Raw genomic sequence first — 15,068 nt, 5'->3', positions numbered from 1 at the left:
TAAAATCTCAGTGATATTTTAATGTACCTTTTCACTTAATATGAGTCTGCAAAGTCCTAACCCCAATTCTTCATATTTAGTCTGAGCCCAGAACATCAGGATCTAGCAGTGACCTTACTAGCCATTTATTCTATTGCCAAAATGCTTAACTTGATGCATTCCAGGTATTGTTTCATGCGTATGAGGAAAACATTAAGAGAAAAGTCTCTGTTTTGTTTCATGCTAAGAGATAATGTGATCATATTCCTCAAGTACTGTGGGGAGTGGGAATAATACTGTTTTTCAACTGGACAAGTAGAGGAAATACCAATCATGCAATAGGTTTATAAACACCTAGAGGTTCACACATCTTAAATATGATTTAATAAAAAATAAATTGACTTTGCCTTCACATAATGTATCTGCTTTAGATAGTGCTAAATGCTCCCTGAAAAATGCTGGAGGCCCTATTTGCTGAGTACTTACACACGCCAATGCCAGAGTTCATTACAATCCTGGGTGATTAATTTTACTGTCATCATTTTATAGTGAAAGCAGAATGATAAGGACCTTAGAAGTTATGTTTCTTACCTAAGGTCTGAAGCAGGATTTAAATCCCATTTGATTATTCAGGACCCATCTTTTTGCTATGCCTACTGCTTCTTTGTAGAACAACAGCAGTGTTTTCAACCACCTTAGCACTTCATGCCAAGTTAAGTGAGACCCGTGTAGCTTTTTCTTTCAACTTTTTGTAGTATTCCTTTACCTATCCATTGGTAAATAATAAAACTATAAATTGGCTTTTTTTTCCTGATTCATAAACTTAGGGTAAATAGATTCTACCACTTTAAAAAATATATATTTTATCATGAGGAGGCTAAGAACTTAGATAATAACTTGGTTATTGAGATATAGAAATATTTTTTTTAACCTGTGAATTGCTTTCCACCACAGTATTACCAGCATGCAAGGTACCTGACATTAAGCAGAGCTTTTCCAGATAAATTCCACAGGGAACCTACATCACCGCCAACAGTAAGTATTTTATGTATTGGTTTGAGGGCTTAATTTAAAAGTAGCTAAGTATACAAGCTCTTACAGCTTTTCAGAGTGCATCAGAACAAAGCATAGAGGGACTAATAAACCAGGTCAGCTCAAAGCCCTTGGTCCAGTTAGCCTTCTGAATAGGATGAGCCGCCAGCTAATTCATGCCTTTGGAGAAGCACTTCCCTCTTAAAACTCTCCCTGCCTTAGAGCTTGAAACCACCTGTGTTAGACATTCATTCTTTTGAGAATTGGTGAAAAATAAAGCCTGCTCTAATAGGAAGTGAATTTGCTATCCAAGGATATATGAAGATACAGGGTGCCTGCATGAAAAGCACCACATGAAGAGCTGGACTAGATGAGTGTTTGTGTTCCATTCGGCAGTGCCCACTAGGGAGTCTTCTTCTAAAGTTGTCTTAGACATTTATATTCATGAGACTAGCCTAGGCTACTTGGCATCACATTCACTTGGAAGGATATAAGATAGGAAACACAGCCTGAACTAGGCCAGCATCCGGCATTTCTCTTCAACAGGCTTAGTTTTTAGTGCAATCTATACAATGGTCCCAGAGCTAAATTTCTTTGCCCTTCTACCCACCAAATGAAAGCTTAGATGCAAAAAAGATGAGACCCATTCTATTGGTTATGAGATCCATCTTAGTATTTGCATGCCCCAAAGGAGCCAATGTCTCATGTAAATCTCTACAGACAAGCTTCCAGGGTCTCTGCAAGGAATGTGTGCAATTACAAGAGTCATCAACTTCAGGGAGCTCATCAAGTATTTGTAGATCCTCTGAGTTCAAGATGTCATTTCCCAATCAGTAGTCACCTTTACTACAAACAATGTGCCTAATAACACACCTCATATTCTACCTGTATCGGGTGTCCAAGGGAACAGATCTGGAAAGTTAGGCTAAGGTAAAATTTGCCCATTAGAAAATGTTCATGACTGTAACAGAGTTAATTGCTTAGTTCATTTAGAGTCGTCATTCCGCTTGATGGTAATGTACAGATATGACAAATAAGGATGTACCTTATTTATCCGTTTATTCAACTTACTCAGCTAATAAGTATTGAGCTTCTACTGTGGCCCAAATCCTAAGTGCAGGGACTTGACTCTTTTTTTGTATCCCTTTCAGGTAAAACATCTGAACTTTGCAATGAGTATGTATGTGACATAATAATAATGTATAAAAATATGTGAAATACAGAGTGACAAATGCTGTAACAATTTTATACTTTTGTCTTCGCTATGGAGCAGGTGCAGCCCTAGAGGGCCAGGATCGTGTTTCTCATTTTTGTTCCCTCAGTGGTATTATGGTGCCTGACTCATGGTGGGGACTTAGTACATGTCTATCAAATTAATTATCTCAGTAAATCTTAGGTAGAAGGGCAATTTGATTAAAATCTACTGCTATTTACTCATTAACTGAAATAAAAGTAAGTGGTGGGATTTCAAGTGGCCTGGCTTGGAGGATTCTTTCAAACGGTGGTGGTCTGTGGTAGGTCCCACGGGCTTCATTTCATGGAGAAAATCTGAAGCATGACAGAGACTGACGATAGCGGCAGTGTAACGTGGCCATTGGTATTAAAGGCTCTGGAATGACCACAAATCTTGGTACAAATCTTTGCTCTACCACTTACTTATATGCTCTATGACCTCGGGCATGTCATTCAGCCTCTCCGTCCCTCCATTTCTTCTGTAAATGGGAGGAACAATTACATAGGACTGTTGTTACAAAGATTAAATAAATTAAGATCTATATCTATATGTATATATAGCACTTGGCACATTTAGTGCTTAATGAAAGAAAGCGGCTTGTTTAATGAATCTCTCTTAGGTTTGCTGGTACCAGAATCAAAATGAATCAAAGTGAATAACTCCTGAACAGACCTCAGAAAATATTCAACGATTTTTTTTTTTTTTATTAAATGCACATGCCAAGTGTTTACATCTTCCAAACATCAAGAAGAATCTGTTCCAACGTGTGTGGCTTATTTTTGTCTTTGGCAGACGGAAGGATTTAAGTTCCCCAGGCCTTCCTCAGTGCCGCCGTCTCCGTCGGGGTCTCAGTTCTCCAGTCCGCAGAGCAGTGACGGGGAGGATGGCGACGGGGATGAGAGGTACGATGAGGACCAGGAGGCCGAACGGGATCGGCTGAATATCAAGTCACCGATTTCTCTGGGTCGTGTTCCTCGTGGGAAGAAACAGCTGCATGGGGAGTATAAGAACTAAATTCCACACCTGTTGAACAGGTCTAATTTAGTAAGAACATTGTAAGAATGATTACTTAAAGAATGAAAACACCACAAATTTCATGTCTTCTTTGAAGGATTATAGTGGGATTTATTCCCTGCCTAAAAACTGGAGGTAAAGTAAATGGCAGTTTTGTAATTTATAACATATCCATGTTATTTACTCCAACTCCTTTTCCCCCGCCAGTAAATGAAGGGATAAGAGAAAGAATGAAATTTTTTAAAAATAGTTAATTTAAGCACTAAGAATTTTCACTTGCAAGTGTTTATTTTTAAATTATCATCATCATAATCCTTTGTTTAATATTTATACAGCTTCTGTTCCTACCAAACAAGTCTCTCATTTTCCCCTAAAGCATCCTGATCTTAGCCACGGATATGCACCATTAATATATTTTAAAGAACTCACTCTCTAGTGATTATTTTCATTGTTCACATTAGTCAGAACCATGTACTTGTATCTAGCTTTGCAGACAATTAAAATCCTTAAGAAAGTAGTTTTCTCATATCAAATCTTGATACATATTAAATGTAAACATACAAATATATTTACAAGGTCACTTTTCAAATGAATAAGAAGATGTTACCCTCTGTACTGTACCATCTGACTGTAACAATTTTTTTGTTGTTTAAAAGGAAAGACCTTTTGGGAAACTTGACCAATCTTCCATGGATGATAAATCATTCAATTCAAATGAATAAATATAGCAATATTGAAAAATTTAACTTTTATTGGCTATGTCTTGTTTAAAATTCTTTTAGACATTTAAATAAGATAACTTGTGTGAAGCTCCTACTATGAAATAGTGCCTTCTGAAAGAGAACATTTCAAACTATCGTTCTAGCAAAAAGAAATTAAGAGTTTACTTTATAAAAAGGACATCATCTCTAACACATTCATGATGTGCTTAGAGATATTGAGTGATTGTAGTTGAACATATTTATGTTTTAAATAGAATTATATCTAAATTGGCAAAGAAAACAGAACAAAAACCCACAATGTTCTTGTTTTGCCACAAGACTTGTCACAACAAGTATTATGTTTAGATCACAGTGAATACCTTGGTTGGCCTATCAGTTGGCCTAGGTCTACAGAGGCTCGAAGAAGTTTTAGTCTCCATGTTGGACTGATTGATGGCAGCAAGTGAGGAGTAACAATAACGGTGTGTCAGACAATTTAAGACCAGTGGAAAGGTTTAATCCAGCTTTCCTACTGCCCCATTGTTCAGAAATAATAGATGAGTGGTGAATTCAAGTAGCAAATCAGGCCAAAATGGAAGACAATTGCAAATTCATGTCATTTAGAGGTTCAGGAGGCAGGGAAATAAATTAGCTAAACCTAATCCTCGAAAAATGCCCTGTGGATGAGAATTAACCCAACATCTGCAGAGAAGTTTGGAAACCTCTGCCTAGGAGATCAGAAAAACTATGAGGTGGATTTGTATTCTAGTACAAATTCTCATTTGCTGATGTAGCAGAAAGGTCACATGATAAAAAGTGGTTTTACTGTTAATATAACCCTGAAAATGTATTCTGAGTAAAGCGGCACAATGTGCATATTCAAATGATACTCATGACTGGTAATAGATTGGTTCGTGGTGACTGAAAGCTTGAGCTATTCAGCAAAAGACCCTCTTAATATAAAACTTTAAATTCAAGTGCTAGTTGTTTTTTTTGTAATGAAAGAAGAGTTCTCTGATTAGAAATGTGTTCAAATGATACGACACAGAGAAGTTAACTGGCTTGCAGACACCTGGTTTTGAGTGGCATGCGTAGGGGCCGGAGTTTCCGCCCTGCGCTGGGTCCTCTATTCAGAAGCTGTGGCCACTTGACTCCATCCCCTGGGCCCAGTCATTTCTTTGTCTTTTCCCCAAGACTGACCAAGCCCAGTGAGAAGCAACAAATAGGACAGTTAGATGAATAGTTTGTATGGGCCTGACCAGCTGACACAAGACTTATTTTGAATGCATTGTACCACCTTCCCTTCCCTGGTAAGAGGGTGAACAGAGTAGGTTTTACATTTTTAGGTGACAATACAAAATGTTACAAATGCTATGCTAATAGGTTACCAGGGCACAACCCTCAGAAGAGGGATGGTCCAGCGTACTTGGGAAGGTTCAAGGATGCTTCATAAGATGATCCTAAATTCCTGTGAGGTATTGTGCGGGATACAACTGCCAGCTCCACATGGTGGTTATAGGGATCGGACCATAACAGAAACAAACCCTTACTAAAGGAATTACATCCAGTAGGAGGAGGCCAACAAGTTACATTCCCCACTTCCCTTTTGCCTGAGGCCAAAGTAAAATCATGTAACTCAAGGGTGATAGCATATAGGCTTTTTATTTCTCATAGCCAGGCAAAGAAAGGCTAGCTGGGGGCTGATTCTAAAATGCCAGTGTCTGTTGTCCTTCTCTCCTCTCTCAGGATCACAGTGAGTGGGGGGGGAGGGGAGACATGCACTGGGGGAAACCCAGTGAAAGGAAGGAAATGACAGCCCACGCCAGAGGCTAGACAGCCCCAGGGGACATAGGCTACCAGGGCAAAGGGCGCAAGGACAACTGAGACTGTGGCTGCAAGTCCAGCCTGGAGGGAGGGGTATTCTGGCACATGGATATCCACTGGAGGCAGATATCTCCCAATTTTAAAAGACAAGCTGTACAATGTGAACATTTTTGATCACTTCTGACATGTTCATTTCAGTTTTGAAAAAGAACTAAAGAGAGTTGCAAAGACCCCCTGAGATAAAAAGTTGTGGCAGACTGGGCATAGGGGCCTTTACGTGACTACCGTGAAATCAGTGGATCAGTTGGACAGGAGAACGTCCAAGGAATTCAAGTACCTGTACTGCTTGGGGCTGATATTTTAACAGGAATTGGTGATTTAGAAGGTTTTGAAAACTCCGGTTTAGTGTGAAATACTGGACATTGTTCTAGATAACTGTGGGAAGGATCATTCCATATGATAGAGTTTAAATGTGTTTCTGGAATAGGCATAGTGTTTAAATAGCCAATATGAACAAGGCTATGTCAGATGAATAAAAGAATTCTCAATAAAGTGCACAAATGCACTGTCTAGAAAAATCTACTTTAAAATCAAATCATAACTAATGACGGGTACTAGTATAATGCCACATAGATTTTTTAATGCTAGCATATTATTTTTCCAACAGAGATCAATGTTACATTAACTTGAATATAGTTTCATTATTCAGTTATGAGACAAGACACAGGCGAAATCTTATAAGCAGGGTTTTCACTACTTAACACAATGAAAATAAAATTACAAGTTACAAAGACATCCACGTAGAAATTCTTTAGCTACTACTAAATAATAGCTCAATACTGATGACACTGAGAAGTAACAATACCTTCCACCTATGACATTTATCAGCGACTCAGTTAATTAGGCCAAAAATAATTAACATGATGGTCATATTGTAATGCTACATAAATATGTTATGTATGCTTGCTGTAGGGGTGTGTGTGTACTTTTTTTTCAGATAGTTTTGAATTGAACCAAATTGACTTTGAAAAGGAGCACATTAGGGTATTATCGTGCACTTAACATTATCAAGATGCCTTATGTAATATTTCAGTGTCAAATAAAGCCTAGAGCTCTAGTCAGAGTTAACAGAGTCTTTGCATCTATTTAGCCACGAACAATGGGTTACCTCTGAAAAACTGGTTTGTACCTTTTGGACAATATACACGGGAGTGCGATGTGTTTCCATCTGCTTATTTCCCAGTAACGTTTAGATCCCTGTTTGTAAACTGACTTCAGGGAGATGCCCGAAGAGCACAGGGGAGAGCTTTCCGCTGTGGAACCTTCCACCAGCCTCACCAATCGATTGTCCCCTTTCAGCAACCACACTAAAATGTTCTTATCACAGGGCTTCTTCCCTGTCATCACTCCTTCCCGCTTCCCGTCCTAACAACTTCCCTCTCCCAGATCAACTACTAAAGGAACCACACTCTGCTCCCCAACCTGCCATGCTTCCCCTGCCCACCCTCCATGGAGATGGGCAAAGGGGAAAAAAGGAGATGAGATTCACTGCTGAGTGACAAGACCATGCAGACAACCAAGAATTATTAGATCAAGATGGATACTTGTAACAGAAAAAAAAATGCTCCAACAGGCTTCAGGCTTATAAATATAAATGCTCTAAAAGGTTTGGGAGTAAGACACAAGGTAATCCAAAGAGATCTGAAGCAAGGACCAAAGGCAATGATGTTCTCAGCTAAGAACCCTCTACACTACTTTTTCTTCTGAAACAATAAAATGAGCTGTGCATGGTCCTAGTGTTACAAATAAGTCAAAAGAATTCAAGGGTTTTCTTCACATGGTCCACGTTTTCAATGAGAACAGAACCGCAATTGAGTGTCATCTGGTATGTTTTCACCAGTACAGCAGACTATCTTCTACGAATCTCATTTGCTCAGGTTTCTTCTCCAACTGTAAGAAAAAAAAATTCCATAAAACAAACACACTTGCTGTGTTTTAAACAAAGAAAAGCTGAGTTGAAGAGAGCCTTGGGAAATAAATACTTAGCCCCGAGGTACGTTAACTCATGCACTCTGCTACTGAAAATCCAAAAAATTATGCTTTGATTTGATTTGATTTAAAAGATTTCCCCCTCAGCTTAAGATGCATCGGGGAACTTACATGTCATGTGTGACCTTCTACAATGAATGAAGCTAAGACGTGGTACATGTTCTGCTCTAAGTATGCCTCATGTCTAAAACGGCCACCATTAGATCCACTCAACTGCAGCAAGCTACTGTCTCCATGTTTCCAGTTAAAATGCATCTTACTTGGGAAAGGTGACCTAGGAACACATTTGCACATATTCTCTTATTAGCTGAGCTGGGGTCTGGGGAGGAAATGGGACAAAGGGGAAGGACACCAGTTAGTGGGATGGGATTGCAGAACTTTAGAGTGTGAACTATCATTTTGGAGGCAGGGATAACTCAGGAGGGAGATGATAGCAGGTTCCTGGGACTCTAGAAATGGGTAAAAGGGCTGAAACCTACCATGGGGTAGAGGGAGGGAGTTGCCATGCATAAAATGCCTCTTCTAGTTTTCTCTAAGAGAATCTCTAGATAAGGCCACCTTCCCTCAGTTAGTTACAAATGAATCTGAGTATGTGAGTCATCACATTTTAACCTGAACTGCTAGCACATTTTGAAACAGTGCAGACAATGGGCTGCCTTTAAAGAGAAGGAAAAAAGAAAACTTCAACAAGAAAGGCATGATTAGTGACTAAGTCACTAATATGTCTAATATATGGGAATCCAAATCTTTTCCATCAATTGACACTAATAAAATTTGGTTCCCTCATCTTATCCTCAGAGGCAAGCCACTCGGGAAACTTCAGTAATGAAAAAATTATATTTGTTTCCCAAAAAAGACTTGAAATGGGGATCTATAATCACACATCTTTCCAAAACTCTCTAATTTATATCCCTCTCCTCTTTAGAATGAGCTCTTCTTTTCATTCCAGCTCACTTTCCTTTCCGGCTCTGCAAAACCTTCTCAGCAAGCAGATCTAAAACTTGACTATCAACCCTTCCCGGCCAGCACTCTCCTCCTACTGACTTCAACAACCTCTGTGCCGTAACCAGATTCATCTTCCTTCACCATGGCATTTCTCTGCTGAAAATCCTGAGGCATCTTATTGAATCTCAGATAAAGCATAAGTTACCTTCTGCTCGTCATCCCACTTCCAGGATGTACCTGCTATGTGATAGTGGTATAATCTTTTTGTGCCTCTATTTCCTCATCTGTAAAGTGTGGATAATAAGGGGCTTACCTCTAGGGTGACTGTGAGAGTTAACTGTGTAATCCATACCACATGCTTAGAACAGCGCCTGGTACATTGCCTTATAATAAGCCCTCAGCGATTAGTCGCGAGAACCAGGAGTAATAGTAGTCATCGCCTTAGCATAACCACGACTCCATAACCACAGAATACATTCTGCTATTTCACAGGCTGCTCACTCTATCTTTTTACTACAAAAGCCATTCTCATTCCTGCATTTGCTTAATCTGCTTTCCTCTCTGCCTGCCATGGCACCCAGGGGCAGAAATGCAATTTTCTGAATTAAGTATTAAAACCTCTCTACTCACCCACGCCAGCCCCGGCCTTGCCCTGAGTTCAGAAGCTCCAATTTCCACTCTCTTGTGCTTTCTTCCCATAGCTATTTTCTCACAACATAGCCATAAGCTTGAAGCCAGAATGTCCCTTTTGCTCTCTTTCCCTCCCCACAGGGTCCACGCAATACTAGGCACACAGCATAGATGTTTTCTCCATCAGCACAAGTGTTAGACCCCCAGGCCAGCAACCAGAGCTTTGACCACCACACCACCCACTCTATGTTTTCATGCATTTCAAAATTTAAATTATGTCCCAAGTTTAAATAATGTCACAATTTTGAGAGAGCAAATTCTAAGTCTATTTTTATGCTTTGATGACCTCTATTATTACCAGTAATCGAAATTAAGTATCTTGTTTCAATTGGCTGTCATAGCAACCCTGCACATGGGTATCATTATTTCGTTTTCTCAATAATGATGCCCAGGCTCAGGGTCATCCACTTAGTAAAGCACCAGAGCCAGGATTTGAACTCAGACCTGTTAGATACTCCAAATTAGCTAACCTATTATCAACGTGCCTTAATTCAACTAGTAGTTTTAATGTTACATGGATGGTGTCTCTATTAGAAGATTTCACCTCATTTTGGTATAAAAGAAGCTGTACAGTGTAGAAGATATTACACAGGCTTTGAATCAGACCTGGTCCATATCTACTAGGGGGAATTATATGAAACACTGTGTTTGTGAGAAATGCTTCATATTCAGCAATTTCATTCGGTTCAAGCTTGAAAAGCGAGGTATTATTGCATTTGTGATTATTTAAACCTCTTTTGGCCTCAGTTATTCAACAATAAAATAGTGATGTTGAACTTTGAGCTTTTTCAGTTCTAGCACTCCAAGAGAAATAAAGGTTGCACTAGTCTCTGGATTGTGGAATTAATATGAAATTCTCCAGTGACATCAGGGAAATCTTTTTATGTTCTTGGGAGTCACTTCAATGAGAAATTTTTTGGTCTTTATACAATAAATATTTCAAGGGATTTGTGTGTGTGTGTGTGTGTGTGTGTGTGTGTGTGCAACGGTCATTTATTTAAAAAAATCTGGTAAGTAAGGGCAACCCTGTTGTACTCAGCACAGAAGCCCAGAAGTCATCAAAGCTTGTCTGTGCAGCAGCTGGAAGAGGTCATATGCTTGTACCTTCCTGTGGGTTTGCAAGGGGCCCATCAGCACAGGAGCTGCTTCTGGAAGATTTAGTAGCTGGGGACTTGGGCTTCGTCTTTCTGGAGAAACAAAAACACACACAGATCCTACTAGCATTTGAGTATTCATGTGGCTACATCCTATCGCAGTCTGCTGTAATATCAAGAAAACCTCAGAAATAGACTTTTGATCGGTCAACAAAGGATGCCTTACACGGAAGACTGATTTTTATAAACTGAAACATTTCACATTTCCCTTGGACATCACTTGCACTTGGTCATGTTGTGTATTACAGGTGCAGAAGAGAATTTAAACTATATGCTACAGAGAATTTCATGAAAGGAGGGAGGAGTCAGATAAAAAGCCCATGAGAAATTCCCCTTTCAGAGCTTAAAATGGGATGTCAGGGCAGAAAGGTTTAGGTGGGATCCTGCTGGGAGCCTGAACTGCCTCCTCTCCTTCCGTCCAAAGGAGTTTGAGATCATAGTCTACATCTCGGTCACATGGGAGGCCAGTAACACGCCCCATTCTTAACGGACCCTACTTATTAACTATCTCTGGTTTGAACCGTTTTATAGTCCTTTCCAGTAATAGAATAAGGGCATAGGTTTGGAGTTTCTGGGTGAACTATGTTAATAATAATAACGACAATGACACCAGTGTTGAAGAGGAAGCTGAAGGTCCTGCCCTTCGGGGAGGTACCGTTCCGGGGCTCTGGCCCTGCCCCCACCCCCTCCCTCCCCTCGGGGCGAACCCCGGGCCCGCCGCCCCGCCCGCCGCCTCGCCGCGGCCACTCACCGGGCGGCGGCCGCTCGGCGACGTCCTTCCTCCGGCTCTGGTGGGAGATGAAGCGGCGCCCCTCTGCAGAGGCCGGGCGCGGGCTCAGCGACCCCCGCTCCGCGCGGCCCGCGCACCCCGGGGCCCGCCCCCGCCGCCCCCCTCCCAGCCCCCGGCCCGCCCTCCCCCTGACTGGCGGAGCCCAGGTGACTCCGATGATTTAAGGGGACAAACTCCCGCGGCGGTCCGTCCGTCCCACGCATTCATGCAGCCCTAGAGGTTTGGGGGCGGAGCGGGGCGTTGGGGACGTACGCGCGCCCCTCAGGTAGAGCATGGCCTGGGGGGTCCAGTTCCTTCTCTCCAAGAGGCTCTGCAACGTGTAGGGGGGACAGAAAAGCGGTTCGCGAGGCATCGCAGCCCAGTCTTATCAAAAAAAGAAAGAAGGAAAGTGGGGCAGGGAGGGGAAAGAGAAAAAGAGAGGAAAGAGAGAGAGAGAGAGAGGAGGGGAGAGCAGGAGGAAGGGACGAAGGAAGGAGGGACGGAGGGAAGAGGAAAGAACGTTCCGGAGCCCCCAGGTTTGCGCTGGGTTACCTGGGGCGCGCCGCTGCAATTTCCCACGAAAGAAAACACCAGGAAAAGGGCCAACGTTGTTGCCACCAGACTTCTGAGTCCCTACAAGAAAAGATGAAGAGAAAGTCATTTCTGTGCCAGCAGGATTTTCTACTTTGATGGCTGGACCATTGCAAACCCCTTACTTGTTGCAATGTTCTGTTTCAATACTCATTATGTAGGGGAGATGGCTGTTCCCGAGTCTACCTTCTAGTTAATCCACAAAACAGTTCTTTACACAAACAAACAAACAAACAAATAAACGACCGATTAAATAAATAAATATATAAATAATAAATATTTCAATCACTTAACCCAAATGAGTGCATTTTTTCATAGTAATATCAAATGATTCTGGTATTTTAAAGCATATTTTTAAATAGCCTCTAGACTCAAAAATGCTTATTAAGCATAGAATAGGTGAAAAGCTATGAAGCTTTTTATAAAATAGCTAAAAAAGTCTCAAGTAATAAAAACTTCTACTTACCTTCATGTTCTGATCCTTTCCAGAACTTGCAATAGTTATACTTTGCCTGTGAGTTTCCTAATCTTGCTGTGAAGGTGGGGCTTTTAAAATCTTGGTGTCAAGGGCCCAGCCTGATCTTCAGTAGTTAAGGGGTCCACAGGGACTTCTTGTCAGTCATCAAGACTGAGAGGAACTGATGACTCCTCCAGGGAGATTCAATTGCAGGAAGTAAGAGAAATGATTGATGGATTGATGGATGGACATCATTTGTTTAGATACTGACCACCTCGGCCAGGAGATATTCTGAATATATCAGCATCATTGCCTTTGCTTTTCCCACTAGCCCCAAGGCATTTATTATTATTATTATTATTATTATTAATTAAAATAACTAACCCAGGCAGAATAAAAAATAAATGAATAAAGTAAGAAAATCAGTCTTGGGTAACCAGCCATCAAGCTGTCACTGATGACTAAAGATGAATCATTGGGAGAAATGAAAAGGTTAGGAAATCTCAATGGAATTTGACATCAGTTATTCACATAATTAGCTATTCAATCAATTAACCAATATTTATGGACAGCTTACTATATATCAGACATTCTTTCTTTTGGTTCATGGGACACAGCCATGCATTAAAAAGACACAATCTCTGCTTTGATTGAGTTTGTCTTCTAGTCAGGGGAGAAACACTCTAAACTAATAAAAAGGTAAATAAGGGAAGGTGATTATGGAATGTTTTAAATGCCTTATAATGTATGAAAGCAAGGTGATGTGATAAGGTGGGCTATTTTAGGGAAGGTAAAAATCGAGGGGGTCTGGGGTCTGGATGGATCAGGTAGAGTCAGACACTGGATAAGTTGGAGTAAGAATTAGTATTCCAGGCAGAAGAAAGAAAAGCACACTCTTGGGATGGCAAGAGCTTGGCTCCTTTGAGGAACAGGAAGGGAAACCAATGAGCCGAAGTTGTGTGGATGACAGATGACAGGGGAGGGCGCTTTGAGATGAGTTTGGAGAGGAAGAAATGGGCCAGTTCGTATGGTTATAAGCAAAAAATGATGATGGCTTAGACTTGGGTGTACTTGGTAGGAATGGAGAACTTTAAATGAATTTGGGATGCATGTTGGAGGTAGAAGATATAGAACTTGTGGATAAATAGGATATGAGAGAATGAGAAAAATAAATCAAGGGTGACATGGATAAGAGGGATGGTCCCTTTCCTTTAAAAGTTAGAGCAGCTCCCCTTAGGTATTAATGTGCTTATTAATCACCTGGGAGTCTTGATAAAATGAAGATTCTAATTTAGTACAGCTGGGATGGCGTCAGAAATTCTGCATTTCTAATCAGCACTCAAGTGATGGTGATGGTGATGGATGAGACTCTACACATTCATGGACATTTTTAGTAGTAAAGAAGTGATAAAACAGTAAGCAACAATGTAGTCTTAGACCCTGTGTGGCTGGGAGAATGGCTAGCAAGGAGTATGGGGCTATCAGGGAGTATGGGGAGAGAACAGGTAAGTTTGGTTTGGAACTTTGAGGAGTTGATGCAATCTACCGGCAACGACTTGTATAAAAGAGATTGGGATCTGGGCACTTGATATTTAGACTTGACCGTCATGTGCAAGCTAGAATATAGAAAGTAGTTTCCAGGTAGAAATTTGAGCAATATTTACCTCCTTTAAAGAATAGATAAAGCAAGAAAGAGCAAGAACCATTAGTAGAGTGTTTTCCAGTCTTAGGAGAGGGCAAAGATAAAAACTATGGACTAAAAGGTTAATACCAAAAATGGATAAAATCTTAATATTCCTTAAAAATATTAGATTTTAGCATTTAATTTCAAGGAATTGTAGCAATTTAAAGAGTGATTAAAGAATTAAAATTATGCATGTACTTGTTTTAAATGAGCTTGTAAGTGAAACCCAATTACTCAGTTACCTAACCAGTAAAATGTTTTTTTCCCTTCTTCTTTCCCAAAACACAGGTTTTAGAAAGACGGACAGGAAGACGAATCACCTTTGAATTTACAGTTTAAGGAAGAATAAATGAATGTAGTTTGTTTACAGCAGTTTGCTAATGAACTCGCAAGCAGATGTTTTACGTCAAAGCTGTCATTTTTCCGGTATAATATGCACAAGTGGAGAGGATGGTTTTGACATATTATCAATTTTGTAGTCTTATCAAAAGTAACATGCCAGAATGGGTTTGTCCTAAAGGGCATTGACTCCCAATAAAATGTTTTTGCTCAATCACAAAATTTTAGTATTTTTACAGGTCTAAATCTAGAGATGGGTTAAGAAAAGTTATTTGATAAAAAACTCTTAATGGACAAACCCATTGAGTTTTGCTGAATTTTTCCAGCTGACATTATGACCAGGCAATGGGCATTGAACAAATTGGATCCTACACCTTTTTTAAAAGTGTATTCGATGGAAACCATTTTGCCTTTATCACTGATTTTATCTGAATTCCTGTTGAATGGAAGGTGCCTGGGCCCATTTAAACAATAACTGTCTGTTTAAACTGCATACTTGCAAGGTCTGTGATTACAGCTCCTATCTTGGGTAAGGTTACCTGGACAATATGGCTATTATTATACTAAAATATCCAAATTACTTAATTGATGACAGAATAGAGGATT

General features: G+C 40.3%; 2 protein-coding genes across 3 annotated transcripts in view; one reads left to right on the top strand and one right to left on the bottom strand.

Moving 5' to 3' along the window:
- The window catches only part of GYS2 (glycogen synthase 2), a 54,570-nt gene extending 50,565 nt beyond the window's left edge, over nucleotides 1-4,005 (top strand). For both annotated transcript variants that reach the window (XM_036889557.2, XM_036889558.2), the window contains exons 15-16: nucleotides 934-1,014; nucleotides 3,038-4,005. In XM_036889557.2, coding sequence (XP_036745452.2) covers nucleotides 934-1,014; nucleotides 3,038-3,259 — 303 coding nt within the window. In that variant the 3' untranslated portion in view covers nucleotides 3,260-4,005. The remainder of the gene's footprint in view (nucleotides 1-933; nucleotides 1,015-3,037) is intronic.
- A 2,493-nt stretch (nucleotides 4,006-6,498) lies between these two features.
- SPX (spexin hormone) lies at nucleotides 6,499-12,802 on the bottom strand. The gene is made up of 5 exons (XM_057491930.1): nucleotides 11,944-12,802; nucleotides 11,665-11,775; nucleotides 11,374-11,436; nucleotides 10,573-10,655; nucleotides 6,499-7,734 (listed from the first exon to the last, which is right to left on the bottom strand). The coding sequence occupies exons 1-5, from the start codon at nucleotides 12,050-12,052 to the stop codon at nucleotides 7,678-7,680; spliced, it is 423 nt and encodes a 140-aa protein (XP_057347913.1). The 5' UTR covers nucleotides 12,053-12,802; the 3' UTR covers nucleotides 6,499-7,677.
- Between the last annotated feature and the right edge of the window lie 2,266 nt (nucleotides 12,803-15,068).

The sequence above is a fragment of the Manis pentadactyla genome, chromosome 14 (assembly GCF_030020395.1).
Source record: "Manis pentadactyla isolate mManPen7 chromosome 14, mManPen7.hap1, whole genome shotgun sequence".
In the NCBI taxonomy this organism is placed as follows: Eukaryota; Metazoa; Chordata; class Mammalia; order Pholidota; family Manidae; genus Manis; species Manis pentadactyla.
Note: the sequence above shows the minus strand (reverse complement) of the source record. Positions and strands in the feature narration are given on the sequence as shown.